The sequence below is a fragment of the Genypterus blacodes genome, unplaced genomic scaffold, assembly GCF_046128005.1.
Source record: "Genypterus blacodes isolate CSIRO-AG114 ecotype Tasmania unplaced genomic scaffold, CSIRO-AGI_Gbla_v1 ptg000152l_1, whole genome shotgun sequence".
Taxonomy (NCBI): Eukaryota; Metazoa; Chordata; class Actinopteri; order Ophidiiformes; family Ophidiidae; genus Genypterus; species Genypterus blacodes.
In genome coordinates, this window is record NW_027466954.1 from 317188 (window position 1) to 336389 (window position 19202).

Genomic DNA, 19202 nt, shown 5'->3' on the forward strand with positions numbered 1-19202 from the left:
TGTGTGTGTGTGTTTGTGTGTGTGTGTGTGGAGGGGGGGGGGGGGTTGGAGAAAGAAGCAGGTCAAGTGAGTGAAAGCTCACAGTGTTTCTCCTTTACAAACATCTATATCTTGCAGACCTGAGAGTTTCCAGTTTACAGTGTGGACTTTCCAGTCCAGCAGACAGCAGCTTCACTCCTGAATCCTGCAGGTCATTGTTACTCAGGTGTAGGTCTCTCAGACTGGAGAACTGGGAGATGAGGACTGAGGACAGAGCTTCACAGCTTCTGTCTGACAGATTACAGTCACTGAGCCTGAAGAAAAGATTCAATCATTACACACAATTAGGGTCATGTGATTTCTACTATTTTGCAAAAATAGAATCAGGGCATTCTGTCATAAAAGCGGGATCAACTGTTAAACAAAGAATTGCAAAGAATTATGGAAATTTGGGGTGAAATGCATCTAATTTATTTTGAAATGATTGAAAATGTTTGAGATCACTTGTAGCTTCTGTGTCATATTAAAAAGACAGAGAAACATTTCCTTCTTTTGAGAGAGAGAGAGAGAGAGAGAGAGAGAGAGAGAGAGAGAGAGAGAGAGAGAGAGAGAGAGAGAGAGAGAGAGAGTTAATGGAGCTGCATCATGTGTGGGGCTGTGTTACTGCAGCATTCCTTAACATAAAAATGTTCCAGGAGAAACAAGTAGGTCAAGTGAGTGAAAGCTCTCAGTGTTTCTCTTTTACAAACATCTACATCTTGCTTACCTGAGAGTTTCCAGTTTACAGTGTGGACTTTCCAGTCCAACAGACAGCAGCTTCACTCCTGAATCCTGCAGGTCATTGTTACTCAGGTCCAGGTCTCTCAGACTGGAGGACTGGGAGCTGAGGACTGGGGACAGAGCTTCACAGCTTCTGTCTGACAGATTACAGCCACTGAAACTGAAGAAAAGATTCAATCATTACACACAATTAGGGTCATGTGATTTCTACTATTTTGCAAAAATAGAATCAGGGAATTCTGTCATAAAAGCGGGATCAACTGTTAAACAAAGAATTGCAAAGAATTATGGAGATTTGGGGTGAAATGCATCTAATTTATTTTGAAATGATTGAAAATGTTTGAGATCACTTGTAGCTTCTGTGTCATATTAAAAAGACAGAGAAACATTTCCTTCTTTTGAGAGAGAGAGAGAGAGAGAGAGAGTTAATGGAGCTGCATCATGTGTGGGGCTGTGTTACTGCAGCATTCCTTAACATAAAAATGTTCCAGGGGAAACAAGTAGGTCAAGTGAGTGAAAGCTCTCAGTGTTTCTCTTTTACAAACATCTACATCTTGCTTACCTGAGAGTTTCCAGTTTACAGTGTGGACACTCCAGTCCAGCAGACAGCAGCTTCACTCCTGAATCCTGCAGGTCGCTGTTACTCAGGTCCAGGTCTCTCAGACTGGAGGACTGGGAGCTGAGGACTGAGGACAGAGCTTCACAGCCTCTCCAGGACAGATCACAGCCACTAAGCCTGAAAATGAATTGTATAACATTTTATTTCTGTTTTGTTAAATGAAAATTCTTTGTGTGATCTTCGCACTTACAGAGCTTTCCTGGAGGCTTTGACCACTGGCAGCAGCCAGAGAAGAGCCTCCTCGGAAGCAGAGTATTTCTTCAGGTCAAACACATCCAGACCTTCCTCTGATGACAGTAAGATGAAGGCCAGAGCAGACCACTGAGCAGGAGACAGTCTGTCTGTGGAGAGACGTCCTGATCTCAGGTACCCTTGGATCTCCTTCAATAGAGAAAGATCCTTCAGCTCATTCAGACAGTGGAACAGATTGATGCTTCTCTCTGCAGAGACATTCTTACTGATCTTCTCCTTGATGTATCTGACTGTTTCCTGGTTGGTCTCTGAGCTACTCCCTGTATGTTTCAGGAGGACCCTTAAGAGAGTCTGATTGGTCTGCAGTGAAAGGCCCAAAAGGAAACGAAGAAACAAGTCCAGATGTCCATTTGGACTCTGTAATGCCGCGTTCACTGCACTCTGGTGGAGATGTCTGAGTTTAAATTTGTCTCCTGATAGTTTGGACCACAGAGAGGTTGATTGATCTGACAGCAGGTTGACTCCAGACTTGATGAATGTCAGATGGACATAAAGAGCAGCCAGAAACTCCTGGACGCTCAGATGGACGAAGCAGAACACCTTGTCCTGGTACAGTCCACTCTCCTCTTTAAAGACCTGTGTGAACACTCCTGAGTACACTGAGGCTGCTGTGATATCGATGCCACACTCTGTCAGGTCTGAGTCATAGAAGATCAGGTTTCCTTTCTGCAGCTGATGAAAGGCCAGTTTTCCCAGAGACACAATCATCTCTTCACTCTCTGGATTCCAGTGTGGATCTTTCTCTGCTCCTCCATCATACTTAATAATCTTCAGTTTGGTCTGAACCAGCAGGAAGTGGATGTACATCTCAGTCAGGGTCTTGGGCAGCTCTCCTCTCTCTCTGGTCTTCATCACGTCCTCCAGAACTGTAGCAGTGATCCAGCAGAAGACTGGGATGTGGCACATGATGTGGAGGCTTCGTGAGGTCTTGATGTGGGAGATGATGCTGCTGGCCTGCACTTTATCTCTGAATCTCTTCCTGAAGTACACTTCCTTCTGAGGGTCAATGAACCCTCTGACCTCTGTCACCATATCAACGCTGTCAGCAGGGATCTGATTGGCTGCTGCAGGTCTTGTGGTGATCCAGAGGCGAGCAGAGGGAAGTAGGTTCCCCCTGATGAGGTTTGTCAACAGAACATCCACTGAGGTGGACTCTCTAACATCAGTCAGGATCCCACTGTTGTGGAAGTCCAGAGGAAGTCGACATTCATCCAGACCGTCCAGGATGAAGACAACCTTGAAGTCTTCAAGGCTGCAGATTCCTGCTTCTTTGGTTTCAGTGAAGAAGTGATGAAGAAGCTCCACCAAGCTGAACTTTCTCCCTTTCAGCACATTGAGCTCTCTGAAAGTGAATGGAAATGTGAGCTGGATGTGCTGGTTGGCTTTGCCTTCAGCCCAGTCCAGGGTGAACTTCTGTGTTAAGAGGGTTTTCCCAATGCCAGCCACGCCCTTTGTCATCAGTGTTCTGATTGGCTGATCTCCTCCAGGTGAGGCCTTAAAGATGTCTTCACATCTGATTTGTGTTTCTTCTCTCTGTAGTTTCCTGGAAGCTGCTTCAATCTGTCTGACCTCATGTTCTTCATTGACCTCTCCAGTCCCTCCCTCTGTGGTGTAGAGCTCTGTGTAGATCTCATTCAGAGGGGTTTGCTTTCCTGCTTTAGCGACCCCCTCAAACACACACTGGAACTTCTGCTTCAGCTTAGATTTCAGTTTACGTTGGCACAGTGCAATAAGATGTCCTGTATGAACAGACAACAGTCAGTGAAGGAAACCATGATGAAGAAAATATTACAGTGTAGAAAAGCATCAGAATTGTACATTTTGGAGTAGAAATGTTTGACACTCGAGCAGCATGATATAACCTCTTAACCTTCTAACCCAGCTGTCCCCAATTTGGGACCAGGCCATCTTTTGACACATGTCAAGACGCTCGTCTCAGTTGCGTGATACTTTACATCAAACATTTAGCCCACAGGCTGGCAAAAATGAGTGGAAAACAAACGTCTTAAAAGAGCCATCATTCTCTGCGCTGATTCACGATCACCTGTCTTTGCTTTTCAAAGAGTTTAAGCAGAACCACCCAAATACGAAAGACCCACGAACTGCAAGTGAATGGATCTGCGACACATTTGTGAACAAACCAGGTGAATCAAGCGTGACCTGCCAGAAGAAGATCAACTGCTGGAGATTGCAAATGACGGTGACCTTAAAAGTTACTTTCAGACAACAACTCTGTCGCTGTTCTGGATTAAAATCAAGGCAGAATATCCTGAGATCGTTAGGAAAAGCACTGAAAACCCTGCTTCCATGTCCAACATCCTGTCTTTGTGAAGCAGGGTTTTCTGCAGTGGAAGCGACCAAAAAAAACTGACGGAGTAGACATGACATAAGGAACACAGTTCTGGTGTACATTAACCCTTGATTGGACCGGCTTGTTGCAGAGACACAGGCTCAGGGCATCCACTTATTCAGCATAATTGTGAGTTGTATTTTTTATGCACTTCATATTTGTTTTTATGCCAGTTGTATCAATCTATTTTGTCATATCAAATATGTCATATGTTATCCCCCCACACTTTGAAGGCTGGTCCGTGAATATATTGTCCCTCAAGAAACCAGTCCATTGCCCAAAAACGGTTGGGGACTGCAGTTCTAACCCCTTATGTTCCTGTGTGAGCTCTAAGATCTCAGCAGGCCTGCTCACTCTCCAAAACCAAGACCAGATCTCTTAGGAATAGAACTTTCTCCTTTAAATCTTACACTTAATTATAAAACGTCACTAAATTACAGATAAACAAGAGAGTGCAGGGAGTGATACTTAGCTAAGTTTAGTTTAGGCTCATCTTAGAGTGTGTAGAGTGTGTGAGTGTGAAGCTTTAGTCCTGTTTCCTCTTTCCATCATGTTAAAGCTGTTAAATGGTCTTACTGCTGTGCAGAGAGTCAGCCAGCTCCTCATGCTTCATTCTCCTCAGGAAGGTCTCTGTGAGCGTCACCAACGCCTCTCTGATGCTCCTCTGCTCTTCATCCTCACCACCTGTTACCACCTCATCCTCATTCTGGCTCTTGGATTCTGGACTCAAACCCTTCTGGATGCTCTTCAGCTCGTTCTTCACAAACCTGACAATGTTCTCCTCAAGCAGCTGAAAGAATCAAACATAAGTTTGTAACAGAGTGAGAGAAGATACTGGTTTCTGATTGGCTGTCAGGTGACAGTGTATATGTTGCCAACATAACTCAGGAGTGCAGCTAACGAGGATTCTAACCCTACAGATGTATGAAGATGCAGGTAACCATAGCAGCAACTCCTTTGTTAATGTTCCCACTTAACTCTCCCTGCTCAAACTAAATAAACCAAGTGCTGCATTAAGACTCTCTTATTTCTCTGTCAATAGATTCTCTACCCAGTGACATCATCCATATGTAAGTGGGCGGAGCCTGAACATTTACACACCATAAATATGGAGTCCAGGTCTGCTGGATGCTGCTGGGCACACTGACCAGTGGAAACCTCTGACTGATTCAGCTGAAGTCTGCGGAGAAATAAAGAAACGTGAGTTTACAAACACACACAGACCGGTTGTCAAGGTGTCTCCTCAAAACACTCAGGTAGACAGAGATGTGTCCTTTCATCATAGTGACCTGGTTTAACCTCTGACCTTTCTTCAGGAGGATTCTGTTCATCAGTGAAGTTAATAGGTTCATGCATGGACCCATCGCACTTCATGGACACACAGCTGGGTACACTAGAGTCTGCCCTCTGCTGGTGAACCCTATAAACACAGCATTGACAACACAGCAGCAGATGGAAGCAGAAGGTCATTAGGTGAGTGTGAGGAGCAGCTAAAGCAGCTGTACACACCACTGCTGTCAGCTTCATCTATGAGAGAATCACAATCATTCATTCTTAGCTTGAAATTCATACAGAATCACAGAAATCACAGGAATCACATCCATTCATTCTAATGGGAAGAGGAGCTGTGTTTGACTAAATGTTGCTTTAAACAGACACACATTCTGTCACCAACACACAAACCTTTGAAGTCTGCCATCGTCACTAACTCTGGGACTCAGCTTACATAAATCTTGTTATATTGAGCTCATTCTGTCACTCAGCCTCAAACACAATTTATCCATTTTTTCAATGGAATCTGAACTTTCAATCGGGTGAATTTCAAGTGACAATTCACCGATTAGTCCGTTGAATACTTCCTTGGTTATTCTATTGGTTTGATCTTTTGTGAAATCTTACTAATTCAGCTTCACTGGTGCTCTTTTAAACAAAAAAAAAGGGTTTTCAAAGGAGTTCAAGCATCGATCTTAAACAATTATCAATAAAAGAAATCATTAAACAACTCAGGAAGTGGCAAGTCTGTATGAATCACAGTGAAATGAACGTGAAAAGAATATCAATCAATTTAACATTGGTATGAAAAAAGTTTGAGGAATTTGTTCACCATTGATTTTCATGTTCTGTGTCATTCTTAAGAACATAAAAGATGTTTTGCTGATGCAGAAACTAAACCTAAAATGAGGGCTTAACAGGACTCTGACCTTTCTTTCTTAGCCTTCTGTCCATCAGTGAAGTCAATAAGTTTATCCATGGACCAGTCGCTCTTCATGGACACACAGCTGGGTACAGGAGAGTCTGCCCTCTGCTGGTGAACCCTATAAACACAGCATTGACAACACAGCAGCAGATGGAAGCAGAAGGTCAGAAGGGACTTCTCGCAGATTGGAGCTCCTGCACTTCATGAATTGGACTCTGACTTGGAATGGCGGCGCCTGATTGAAACCCCCAACCAACGCACTTAAGACAGCGAGTCAGCACATTGAGATACGGCGTCTTCATATTCTCTTAAATTAACCCCGTGTTGACCCCCCCACCTCTGTGTGATGGGCGCTCTTACTCTGTGTGTGAGGGTCCAGGTTTAGGACTGAAGTGTGGAGGTCCGTCATCGTCATCACTGCAAACACTCATAGTTACACTGCATAGAGGAAACACACACACACGCACACACACACTCAATTACAAATACCCAAAACACACACGCACAATCACATTTACATAAAGTGAGACCAACTCTCAGAACAGAACACACACACGCACATCAAAGACAATCTATGATCCATAAAGTCATCGAATTAAACTCGGACTCACAGTCAGTCTTCCTCTGCTGCGGCTCTTCCTCATCTGAACAAAACTTTCACTTTCTGTCTGTGTGGGTGTGTGTTGCTGGGGTCCCTTAGCACCATCAAGTGGTCAGATAGCAGAAGTGTGGTCTCTTCACACAGCTGGAGCTGCAGTCCTGGTGAATGTGTATATATGGTGAATGTGGAGACACAGAGATGTATGGAATGTATGAGATGCAACTTTTGCCTCTGTCCCCGCACGCACGCACGCACGCACGCACGCACGCACGCACGCACGCACGCACACACGCACACACACACACACACACACACACACACACACACACACACACACACACACACACCAAGGAGCTCTCTTCACACACTGAAGTACACAGACTTGAGATCTATTTTCCTCCTCTACATCTGAAACATCGCCACTTAAAGGAAGACAAAGTCACACATGGACTGTGATCATCTTTCTTAAATATTTTATTCCAAAAAAGCTCAAACCTCATCTTCACAATTTCAAACCATCTGCATCAACGTTCCTCTGCTGACTAAACCGTCCCGCAAGCCCAACTGAGCTCAGTCACGTGACACGCTGCCATTACTCCTGACGCTGAAGCTCCAAATATCTTTGCCTTCATCTGCTCACACTGACGTTCATGACACATAAGGCTCAGTACTTTGGGTTTGGGTTGAAAGGAGCGGAAAATGTCATTACAAAAACATTTCCTTCCAGAAACCAAAGAAAAGAAGGAAATTCTTTGAAAACAAGCAGCGACTCCACAGTAAAACATATCACTGTGTGCGGATGAACCTCTTGTCACAGTTCAGTCATCCAGCTCTCAGTGTTTTTCCGTTGATCCTGCCTCCGCCCCACTCAGCCTGCCAGCCACACCCACCTCGCCAGTCTTCTCTACTCACCTGTGCACACACCTGCTTCTCATCACATGCAATCAGCCCAGCACATATATTCACCAGCTCCACACTCACTCCTTTGCCAGATTGTTCTTTGCCATGAGAGACCTTCCAGCGTATTCCTGCCTGTCTTCCCGGTACCGACCTTGCCTGTCCCCGATTCCTCTGCCTTGCCTGTCTCCTGATTTCCCAGGTATCCTGACCGCCCGCCTGTCCCTGACTACCCGCCTGCCTGCTCCTTCCTGGTACCGTTGCTGCATCAACTGCCTGCCTGCCCGCTCGACCGAGCGCCGCCTGTCACTGTGTTTCCGTGCTGTCTGCCGGAGTGTCAGTAAAACCGTTGAACTGTACCAGTGATTCCGAGTCCTTTGTACTGCAATTGGGTCCATACACCACCCGTTACACCTCTGACTGCAAAGAATTGATGGAGTTTAACCCTCTGGAGTTCCACAGGGTTTAAAATACTGCAAGTCTCAGCAACGCAAACAGTTCAAAGAAAACAATGCTTCTGATGAAGGTCAACATGACTGTTACAACCTTAAGATGAACGATTTCACCTCCATTCTGTCTGTGAAGCTATTTTTAGTTTTCATCATGAATAAATCAAACCAAACCATTTATGATAATTTCACATAAAAACACATTACAGATGTTTATTAAAATCAAAGTGCATCTGTATCAGATTGACTTTGAGTTAGGTTATAATCTTGTACTTTATATGATGTTTGTAAGGCACAGCATCACAAATGTCTTTATATACCAAAGTTCAAACATAAAGGCAATTCAGTGCATGGGAGAGTGTGTGGGTGCAAGAGAGTATGTGTGAGACAGAGATTGTGTGTGTCCTATATAGATCACCTATAGTGTGTGTGCAAGAGAGCATGTGAGAGAGAAAGTGTGTGTGTGAGACAGAGACTGTGCATGGGAGTGTGTGTGTGTGTGTGTGTGTGTGTGTGTGTGTGTGTGTGTGTGTGTGTGTGTGTGTGTGTGTGTGTGTGTGTGTGTGTGTGTGTGTGTGTGTGTGTCCTACAGATCACACAGAGTCACTGAGGAATCAAACCTCCAGAACCCAAAGCCAGCATAGAGAGTGTGAGTGAATGTGGTGGTGAAGGTGTGGAGGTGCATCAGTGTGTCAGAGGCGCTGTAGAAGGACAGAGTGCCAGCAGGACAGTCCACATACACTCCTACTCTGTGAGGGACAGAGGAGGACACAGGGACACTGAGGGGTGTCTCTCTGTTATTGTGACAGACAGAGTAACTATGAGGATCAGAGCAGATCAGACTCCAGGACTGATCATTTCTTCCAAACCAGCTGTCATCTCTGTCTCCTTTCCTCTTCATTCCTCTGTAACTCACTGATATATAAACGACTCCTTCTCACTTCACCTCCCAGTAACATCGACCAGTCAGACCATTTCTACACAGCAGCTGAGGCAACAGATCAAACCTCTCTGGATGATCAGGATGTGGCTGCTCCTCTCTCACAAATGTCACCTTCCTGTTGTTGTCAGACAGTTTGAGTCTTCTGCTCGCTGTGTCTGGGTTCAGTTTCAGTTCACAAACATCTGATGAACAGAAAAAGACACAAACAGCAGCAGTTTATCATCAAACAAATCTGCTGCCTTTATTATTCACTCATTTATTCACTACTGCACTTTCTACTGTGACTCACCGTCACTTTCTACTGAAACTTTTGAAAGAAAAACACAAAATCAATAACAAGACTTTCTATGTTTTCATTGTCACAAATATCAGATATAAAAATCAAAACAGACCTGATTTTATTTTCAGTTTGTTAAAAAATAAATGTGAACAAAACAATAAAATATCTTCTGCTTAAATCTGAAAGTTTTCCATCAACATCAACGGCAATGTTTGGATTATAAAAAAATTATCAACTAATGATCAATTTCAATACCAATGACTCCATGACTGATTGTTTCCTGTTATTGATATAACCACACACAGAGAGAGAGAGAGAGAGAGAGAGAGAGAGAGAGAGAGAGAGGGAGAGAGAGAGAGAGAGAGAGACTAACAATGTATGTACAGTATAAATGTAGATATTCAGCCATGTTTCCTACTCATCACATCAACTCAACTCATCGTGATACTGTTGGTGCAATGACTATCGTGGCATTCTATTCTATTCTATCTTCTGTTCACTTGACATCTACAGTGGCATTCCATTTTGGTGTCCCTTCACACGTCCTGCTGACCCCCCTGTTTCCTCTGACAAATGTTCAATGTCTTTTAAAAACATGGTGTAAATGTGGAGAAATTGTCACAAAGTTTTGGTGGTTTTTGAATTTCAGTATAAAAATATTTCATTCATTTTCAACAATTTAATGTATTTTTGGTGAAATCAATGAGAAATGGTTCCTAATTTCTTGCAGACTGCTGCTGTCCTTAGGGTGAAAGGACACAGTGATGAGAAACACTGGTCAGCAATCGTTGAAAGAAAATACTGAGTACAGACCTGAATTTGGAACTGTTGAACTCATCAAGGTTATTGGGGGTCTCAGGATACGGCAAGAACTTTACGATATCATGCATGTGCTGAATATTTAAAAGGACATGACAATGAACCCTGAAACTCTCTGTTTATGTATCATATATAGAAAGATTGTGACAAATGTCCATCAGAAGTTCCCACAGATCAATGTCACATCTTCAAACAGCTTCTTTTGTCTCCACGAAGACTAAAACACTGAAAGTGATTAGATTTATAATGATATGAAACAGAGAAAAGCAGCAAATCCTCATATTTAAGAAGCTGCAGCCTGATAAAGTTTAGGATTTTGATTGATAAATGACTCAATGTATCACTTCATCAGTTAATCTGTCAATGAAAATTCTAACTGACTCATCAAATGATTATTTCCTCAGTAAAATATGAATAATTTTCTCTCTGAATTGTGTGTGTGGATAGACACACAGTTGTCAATCAAAGTCAAATCAAACTTACATTTCCTCAGACCAGCTTCGATCCTCTGCTGTCCACCATGATCCATCCTGCAGGAAGACACAGAGGCACAGCAGCACAGGATTGATTATTGATTATCGAGTTTTTACCTTCAACCAACAGGGAGACAGTCCACCGTCTGTAGCTGTGTCCTTACCTGAGAGTGTCCAGTCTCCAGTGAGGACTCCTCAGTTTAGCAGACAGCAGCTTCTCTCCTGTGTCTCCTGGATGATTGTAGCTCAGGTCCAGCTCTCTCAGATGGGAGGGGTTGGAGCTCAGAGCTGAAGCCAGAGATGTACAGCCTTCCTGTGTGACCATACAGCCTGAGAGCCTGAGAAGAAATGTCTCAGTGAAATGTTTGCACCACACCTTCTTTAGCAGGAACATCATGCAGGTTTGATGTTTATTCACCCCACATGAATCACTTACATAACAGAGTGTGCCTGCGTGCGTGCGTGCCTGCCTGCGTGCGTGCCTGCCTGCCTGCCTGCGTGCGTGCGTGCGTGCGTGCGTGCGTGCGTGCGTGCGTGCGTGCGTGCGTGCGTGCGTGCGTGCGTGCGTGCGTGCGTGCCTGCCTGCCTGCGTGCCTGCCTGCCTGCCTGCCTGCTTCAGCTTAGATTTCAGTTTACGTTGGCACAGTGCAACAAGTTGTTCTGTATGAACAGACAACAGTCAGTGAAGGAAACCATGATGAAGAAAAAATTACAGTGTAGAAAAGCATCAGAATTGTTAATTTGGGAGTAGAAATGTTTGTCACTAGAGCAGCATGATATAACCTCTTCTAACCTTCTAACCCAGTGGTTCCCAAAGTGGGGGGCTCGCATCCATCTGAAGAGGAGCAATATTAATAAAACAATTCTGATCTATAAAAGGGGGGGCCCTGAAAAAACTTTGGGAAACACTGTTCTAACCCCTTATGTTCCTGTGTGAGCTCTGAGATCTCAGCAGGCCTGCTCACTCTCCAAAAACCTGAACTTAGAAATAGAACTTTCTTCTTTAAATCACCACCGACTTCATTTTCATTAACTTACTTTTGTAACAATTCAAATGTCACTAAATTACCGTGAAACAAGAGAGTGCAGGGGAGTGATACTTAGCCGAAGTTTAGGCTCATGTTAGCCTTAGTTGGCCAGAGTGTGAGTGTAGGTCAGAGGATGGGGCACATCAGCTGATTCTCTCTGTACTATGCTCTGCTTCTCGTCTGTCTGAGCCCACTTGGTGTTCAGACCCTCTCATGTGCTCAGACTCACCGTCCCTTCAGCCTGTAAAGGTCCCAGAGTGTGTGCTAAGAGACCCTGAGTGGGAATGGACTCAGGGGACTGAGTACCCTTGTACCACAAGTATTTGTAGCTTCAAGCAGTAAGTGCATACTTGTATGTTTGAGTGTCTAGAGTGTGTAAGTGTGAAGCTTTAGTCCTGTTTCCTCTTTCCATCATGTTAAAGCTGTTAAATGGTCTTACTGCTGTGCAGAGACTCAGCCAGCTCCTCATGCTTCATTCTCCTCAGGAAGGTCACAGTGAGCTTCAGGAACGCCTCTCTGATGCTCCTCTGCTCTTCATCCTTATCACCTGTTACCTCCTCACCCTCATTCTGGCTCTTGAATTCTTGGTAATCTGGTTTCAAACCCTTCAGGATGCTCTTCAGCTCGTTCTTCACAAACCTGACAATGTTCTCCTCAAGCAGCTGAAAGAGTCAAACACAAGTTTGTACCAGAGTGAGAGAAGATACTTGTTTCTGATTGGCTGTCAGGTGTCAGTGTATATGTTGACAACATAACTCAGGAGTGCAGCTAACGAGGATTCTAACCCTACAGATGTATGAAGATGCAAGTAACCATAGCAGCAAGTCCTATGTTAATGTTCCCATTTAACTCTCCCTGCTCAAACTAAATGAACCAAGTGCTGCATTAAAACTCTCTTATTTCTCTGTCAAAAGATTCTACCCCTGATGACATCGTCCATATGTAACTGGGCGGAGTCTGGACATTTACACACCATAAATATGGAGTCCGGGTCTGCTGGATGCTGCTGGGCACACTGACCAGTGGAAACCTCTGACTGATTCAGCTGAAGTCTGTGGATAAAGAAACATGTGAGTTTACCAACACACAGACCGTTTGTCATGGAGATGTCTCTGTCTGACACAACAGGAAACACCTGTAATTTTCAGTGGAAATGCTGCTGTCCCCTGGGTCCAAAAAGCCTGTCAGAGCCCTCAAAGGTTCCTGGAATCATTCTTTAGCACATCAGGTCAACTTATGAGACTCTCACACTCACACTCAGGTGGACAGAGATGTGTCCTTCATTCAAGTAGCCCTGTGCTTTGTGAAGCCTTCTGCTACAAAGATACAATGATAACATCAAAGTGACCTGGTTTAACCTCTGACCTTTCTTTCTTAGCCTTCTGTCCATCAATGAAGTAAATAGGTTCAGGCATGGACCAGTCGCTCTTCATGGACACACAGCTGGGTACAGGAGAGTCTGCCCTCTGCTGGTGAACCCTATAAACACAGCATTGACAACACAGCAGCAGATGGAAGCAGAAGGTCATTAGGTGAGTGTCAGGAGCAGCTAAAGCAGCTGTACACACCACTGCTGTCAGCTTCATCTATGAGAGAATCACAATCATTCATTCTTAGCTTGGAGAGCTTTCATTCTAATGGGAAGAGGAGCTGTGTTTGACTAAATGTTGCTTTAAACTACACACATTCTGTCACCAACACACAAACCTTTTAAGTCTGCCATCATCATTAACTCTGGGACTCAGCTTACATAAATCGTGTTATACTGAGCTCATTCTATCACTCAGCCTCGACACAATTTATCAATTTTTTAAATGGAATCTGAACTTTCAATCGAGTGAATTTCTGGTCACAATTCACCGATTAGTCTGTTGAATACTTCCTTGGTTATTCTATTGGTTTGATCTTTTATGAAATCTTAATTAATTCAAACAATTTTCAATAAAAGAAATCACTCAAACAACTCAGGAAGTGGCAAGTCTGTATGAATCACAGTGAAATGAACGTGAACAGAATATCAATCAATTTAACATTGGCATAAAAAAGTTTGAGGAATTTGTTCAACATTGATTTTCATGTTCTGTGTCATTCTTAAGAACATAATCAACTATTTTGATGATGCAGAAACTAAACCTTAAATGATGGCTTAACAGGACTCTGACCTTTCTTTCTTAGCCTTCTGTCCATCAGTGAAGTAAATAGGTTCAGGCATGGACCAGTCGCTCTTCATGGACACACAGCTGGGTACAGGAGAGTCTGCCCTCTGCTGGTGAACCCTATAAACACAGCATTGACAACACAGCAGCAGATGGAAGCAGAAGGTCATTAGGTGAGTGTCAGGAGCAGCTAAAGCAGCTGTACACACCACTGCTGTCAGCTTCATCTATGAGAGAATCACAATCATTCATTCTTAGCTTGGAGAGCTTTCATTCTAATGGGAAGAGGAGCTGTGTTTGACTAAATGTTGCTTTAAACTACACACATTCTGTCACCAACACACAAACCTTTTAAGTCTGCCATCATCATTAACTCTGGGACTCAGCTTACATAAATCGTGTTATACTGAGCTCATTCTATCACTCAGCCTCGACACAATTTATCAATTTTTTAAATGGAATCTGAACTTTCAATCGAGTGAATTTCTGGTCACAATTCACCGATTAGTCTGTTGAATACTTCCTTGGTTATTCTATTGGTTTGATCTTTTATGAAATCTTAATTAATTCAAACAATTTTCAATAAAAGAAATCACTCAAACAACTCAGGAAGTGGCAAGTCTGTATGAATCACAGTGAAATGAACGTGAACAGAATATCAATCAATTTAACATTGGCATAAAAAAGTTTGAGGAATTTGTTCAACATTGATTTTCATGTTCTGTGTCATTCTTAAGAACATAATCAACTATTTTGATGATGCAGAAACTAAACCTTAAATGATGGCTTAACAGGACTCTGACCTTTCTTTCTTAGCCTTCTGTCCATCAGTGAAGTAAATAGGTTCAGGCATGGACCAGTCGCTCTTCATGGACACACAGCTGGGTACAGGAGAGTCTGCCCTCTGCTGGTGAACCCTATAAACACAGCATTGACAACACAGCAGCAGATGAAGCAGAGGGTCATTAGGTGAGTGTGAGGAGCAGCTAAAGCAGCTGTACACACCACTGCTGTCAGCTTCATCTATGAGAGAATCACAATCATTCATTCTTAGCTTGAAATTCATCTCAATGAACAGAGTCACAGGAATCACATCCATTCATTCTAATGGGAAGAGGAGCTGTGTTTGACTCAATGTTGTCCCTTCCCTGGAGGACATTTACCACCAGAGAGTCCACAGGTCGGCCTTTAACATGGTGAAGCCCCGCCCACCCCCAGCATGGACTTTGGATACTCAAGCCGTCTAGTAGGAGATAGAGAAGTGTGAGGTGCCGCACCTCCAGGCTACAGGACAGTTTTTTAAAGTAAGAATTTGATTGTGCGTTGCTACTTGTTTATCTGTCCGTACGACAATTAAGTCCTTGGACCTTGAACCTTCTGCCATTTTGTGTTTATTTCGTGTTGATATCATTCCATAGCTCTTGCATCATGCACACTGGATGAGATTCATCCATGATGTCATAATGTAACTTAGGGAAACTCTGTTTTTGACAATAAAATGAAATCAAGCAACAAATCCCCCAACATCCAGGGACTTCTGGCAGACTGGAGCTCCTGCACTTCATCAATTGGACTCTGACTTGTAATGGCGGCGCCTGATTGACGCCTACAACCGACACACTTAAGACAGCGAGTCAGCACATTGAGATACGCCGTCTTCATATTTAGGTTCAGATTTGTTAAATCATCTCTCTTAAATTAACCCCGTGTTGACCCCCCCACCTCTGTGTGATGGGCGCTCTTACTCTGTGTGTGAGGGTCCAGGTTCAGGACTGAAGTGCGGAGGTCCTTCAACTTCATCACTGCAAACACTCATCGTTAAACTGCAGAGAAAACACACACATCACATTTACATAAAGTTAGATTAACTCTCAGAACAGAATACACACACACAACCACACAGACAGACAAGACAAGTATGAAAGTCAAACTATGATCCATAAAGTCATAGAATTAAACTTGGACTCACAGTCAGTCTTCCTCTGCTGCTCTTCCTCATCTGAACAAAACTTTCACTTTCTGACTTAACAATACTTGTGTGGGCGTGTGTGTTTGTGTGTGGGTATGTGTTGCTGTAGTCTATTAGGGGGTCAATTAGCACCATCAAGTGGTCAGAGGGCAGAAGTGTGGTCTCATCACACAGCTGGAGCTGCACTCTCTGCTCTGCTGTCCTGGTGATGTAAATAACAGTGGAGACACAGAAATGTATGGAATGTATGAAATGCAACTTTTGTCTCTCTCACCACACACACACACCAAGGATCTCTCTTCACACGCTGAAGTACACAGACTTGAGATCTATTTTCCTCCTCTACATCTGAAACATCACCACCTAGAGGAAGACAAAGTCACACATGGACTGTGATCATTTTTCTTAAATATTTTATTCCAAAAAAGCTCAAACCTCATCTTCACAATTTCAAACCATCTGCATCAACGTTCCTCTGCTGACTAAACCGTCCCGTCAGCACAACTGAGCTCAGTCACGTGACGCGCTGCCATTACTCCTGACGCTGAAGCTCCAAATATCTTTGCCTTCATCTGCTCACACTGACGTTCATGACACATAAGGCTCAGTACTTTGGGTTTGGGTTGAAAGGGGCGAAAAATATTATTAAAAAAAAGGTTCATGAAAGGAAAAGCTTTCTAAAATCAGTAAAAACCAAAATCAATGAGCCTTAGTTCCACAGTTTGATGCTACTGATGATCTTTACCTTCTTGAGAAACATTGACCTTTCGAATCATGACTGAATGAAACCTTCCAGATGACGTTTGAAGATACATTTTGCAAACACACAAACACTGAATACAACATTGACAAGTAAAGCACAACTATTATTTTTGTTAAAAACATCTCAAATTGCAAACGTCACTGTTATCGGCTCGGGAATTCTCATCAGAATCAATGAAGCTTTTTCGGGCCGATGGGTTTGATGCACTGCTACTGCAAATGCACTTTACTCCCACAGAAGCATCCTGTGTGTGGCGTTCAGGCCTGAGCTGCAGTATCAGTCCACTCCTGCCTGCGCGTGCGACTCCTTCGTCACAAGAGAAACGTGAGCGCATTCCATTTATTTCCCCATCACCTGCTTGTATAGACAGACATAAAAGGCCCAATCCGTCACTTTTCACTCAAAACATTTGCTGTATATTCATAAAGAGCACAGAAGGATCTTCATCATCTTGCATCATAACATACAACAAGTGTTACATCTCATGAACTACTCCTTTAGTGTGGCGTGTTTGCGGGGGTTTTGACTCCCAAATGTCCAGAAAGAGGAAAGTGGTGGATGTAATATTTGGAGGGTAAAGTTTTCCAGGTGAACAGCGTGAACGCCTGCTCGGGTCCCGTTCATCTCTGCGCCCCTCACACATGGAAGCCCTGATAGAGTCAGTGTGATCCAGATGGTTTGAAACGGAACAAAACAGTACGTACATACATACAAAATCAAATATAAAATGAAAGAGTAAGAAATGTGAGCGGTTTAATGGTTCCAAAGTCCGCCGGTCTGTTCTTGATACACCTCGATGACGTCCTCGTCCTCCATCCCCAACTGAGGACGCAAACAAACGCGAGAAGACAATGTCTCTGATGAAGGTCAACATGACTGTCACAACCTCATGATGAAGTATTTCACCTCCTTTCTGTCTGTGAATGTTCCTTATTTCACTTCCACTTCGTTACACAGGTATTAGGAAGCTATTATTTAGTTTTGAGATTGAGGACAAATGAATAATTCCACAAAACATTCCACATAAGTAGTATCAGCCACGTCACGATTCTTACATTCTCAGCTTTACTAAACCTCTCAATATTATCAGATTAGTTTTGGGTTAAGTTATAATCTGTTACTTAATATACAAAGTTTGAACTCTTACCTCTTTTGGAGTTTGGTTGTCTGCGATTCTCTGCCCTTCAAACAGAAACCTTAGTGTGCTCGCAGGGACGCCCTGTGGGACAAACAGTAAAACACGGCTGAGAAAATACATCTTTACAAGTCCGTCTCAGCCTTCCATCCGCACTACGCTGACACAGTATTGTTATTGTTGTTGTTGTTGTTGTTGTTGTTCTCACCTGTCTCTGGCTGTAAGACTCCTTCAGCTTCTTTAGATGTGTCGTCATTTTCACCTTAAAGTGGATTTCACTGCTGTCCTGCAGGCAGAAAGAGGAACATTAGCATCAGATTTGAGGAGTTGTACAATGCAAATGATATCAGCTCAAAGACACAGAACCTACGGCTACATGTTCAGGAATCATAATTGTTGATAGATTGTTTACTAGTTAAACCTATTTAAGATCAACTTGGGGTGATATTTGTTTACACACAACAACCTCTCTGCTGTAAATGAATGGAAACATTACTACAGCCGCCACAAACTAGAGCAAATCCTTATTATTCAGCCAATTTGACAGAGATGAGTGTTGAGGTGTGTTCTCTGGTCTGTAGTTCCACGCTGCCACTGTGCGAGTTAAAACTGTAACTATTGAAACTTTGAGCTTTACTTGAGCTCTAAAAGAGCTGTACTCCACAGACAGCTGGTGATTAGAACGCCACGACACAAATGAGGAATAACACAATAAAACAATGAAAACTTTGGACTCTAATTAGTGAAACACTTTCCATGCTGTTATAGTTCCATGTTGTTATATTGTCTTCTTCACTACCTGTCCGATGACTTTAAGTTTGATGTACTCTCCATCCTTCTTGTCTCCTCCGTCTTGGCCGGACGGTTTAGTCTCCTAAAAACAACAACAAACATGAGTGGGGCAGCTAACGTTGACACAAATCTTACAAGCATTCCAGCACGCATGGGTTTCGCTTGATTCCGCTCATTTTCTGGACGCGGGAAAGAGATAAACGAGACATTTTCAGTTTCAAATTACTGTTGAAACTTATTCTTTTCGATCACACGTTTTAAAATTAGCTGGGGGGGGAAGCTAACTGCTATTGAACTAAAGCAGCATCGAGCAAACGGCCTAAAGCTAACCAGTTAGCATTAGCGTGTTAGCGATAACAGCACACCAGCTACACATTTAAACATTTAGTTCTCTCTTTTTACATTTCACGCAGGTAGTAAACAACATTAACCTCTCAGATTTTAGGTCTTACCGTGTCCGACATGACTTCACTCTGAGAAGTTTGTTCAAGATCTGCTGAGGAAAAGTATAGTTGTGTTTGAGCCTGATGTTTAGCCTGATGGTAGCTTGTTATGGGTGGTCCGACATTAAGCAGAAGTGACGTACCACAGATGTTGTTTTCAAAATAAAACTAAATGGACGCGTTGGCGCATTTGTTTTGTTTTGGAAGACAATCTCGACTTTATCACAACAATCTTTATCGTGTATTTTATTTTATATTTATGCAAAATAATATATTT

At 43.2% G+C, this 19202-nt stretch overlaps 3 protein-coding genes and 1 long non-coding RNA gene across 23 annotated transcripts in view; 1 reads left to right on the forward strand and 3 right to left on the reverse strand.

Moving 5' to 3' along the window:
- Positions 1–15860, reverse strand: part of LOC143012670 (protein NLRC3-like) — a 31812-nt gene extending 15952 nt beyond the window's left edge. For 4 of the 20 annotated variants that reach the window (XR_012965067.1, XM_076165928.1, XM_076165929.1 and 1 more), the window contains exons 1-11: positions 15793–15857; positions 15569–15646; positions 14627–14740; positions 13830–13943; positions 13033–13146; positions 12641–12719; positions 12107–12329; positions 1569–3369; positions 1322–1495; positions 746–919; positions 120–293 (exon numbers count right to left, since the gene is read on the reverse strand). Coding sequence is in view for 17 of the 20 variants with exons in the window: in XM_076165928.1 (XP_076022043.1) it covers positions 120–293; positions 746–919; positions 1322–1495; positions 1569–3369; positions 12107–12329; positions 12641–12719; positions 13033–13146; positions 13830–13943; positions 14627–14740; positions 15569–15639 (3038 nt within the window). In the remaining 3 variants the exon portion in view is untranslated. Of the gene's footprint in view, positions 1–119; positions 294–745; positions 920–1321; positions 1496–1568; positions 3370–4556; positions 4771–5081; positions 5161–5286; positions 5401–6181; positions 6296–6537; positions 6616–6788; positions 6946–12106; positions 12330–12640; positions 12720–13032; positions 13147–13829; positions 13944–14626; positions 14741–15568; positions 15647–15792 lie in introns of those variants that run through there. The other 16 variants (XM_076165924.1, XM_076165919.1, XM_076165927.1 and 13 more) reach the window with 9 other exon arrangements.
- On the reverse strand, positions 7237–11139 carry LOC143012672 (vespryn-like). The gene is made up of 5 exons (XM_076165936.1): positions 11016–11139; positions 10804–10977; positions 10650–10696; positions 8090–9249; positions 7237–7583 (listed from the first exon to the last, which is right to left on the reverse strand). The coding sequence occupies exons 2-4, from the start codon at positions 10962–10964 to the stop codon at positions 9062–9064; spliced, it is 396 nt and encodes a 131-aa protein (XP_076022051.1). The 5' UTR covers positions 10965–10977; positions 11016–11139; the 3' UTR covers positions 7237–7583; positions 8090–9061.
- On the forward strand, positions 12816–13929 carry LOC143012673 (uncharacterized). The gene is made up of 3 exons (XR_012965068.1): positions 12816–12955; positions 13046–13199; positions 13843–13929. It is a non-coding gene; the product is annotated as an uncharacterized LOC143012673 (long non-coding RNA).
- Positions 15861–16188: 328 nt separating the features above from the next.
- Positions 16189–19065, reverse strand: sumo1 (small ubiquitin like modifier 1). Its single transcript, XM_076165965.1, has 5 exons — positions 18935–19065; positions 18490–18564; positions 17899–17976; positions 17703–17774; positions 16189–17377 (listed from the first exon to the last, which is right to left on the reverse strand). The coding sequence occupies exons 1-5, from the start codon at positions 18944–18946 to the stop codon at positions 17309–17311; spliced, it is 306 nt and encodes a 101-aa protein (XP_076022080.1). The 5' UTR covers positions 18947–19065; the 3' UTR covers positions 16189–17308.
- Positions 19066–19202: the final 137 nt, after the last annotated feature.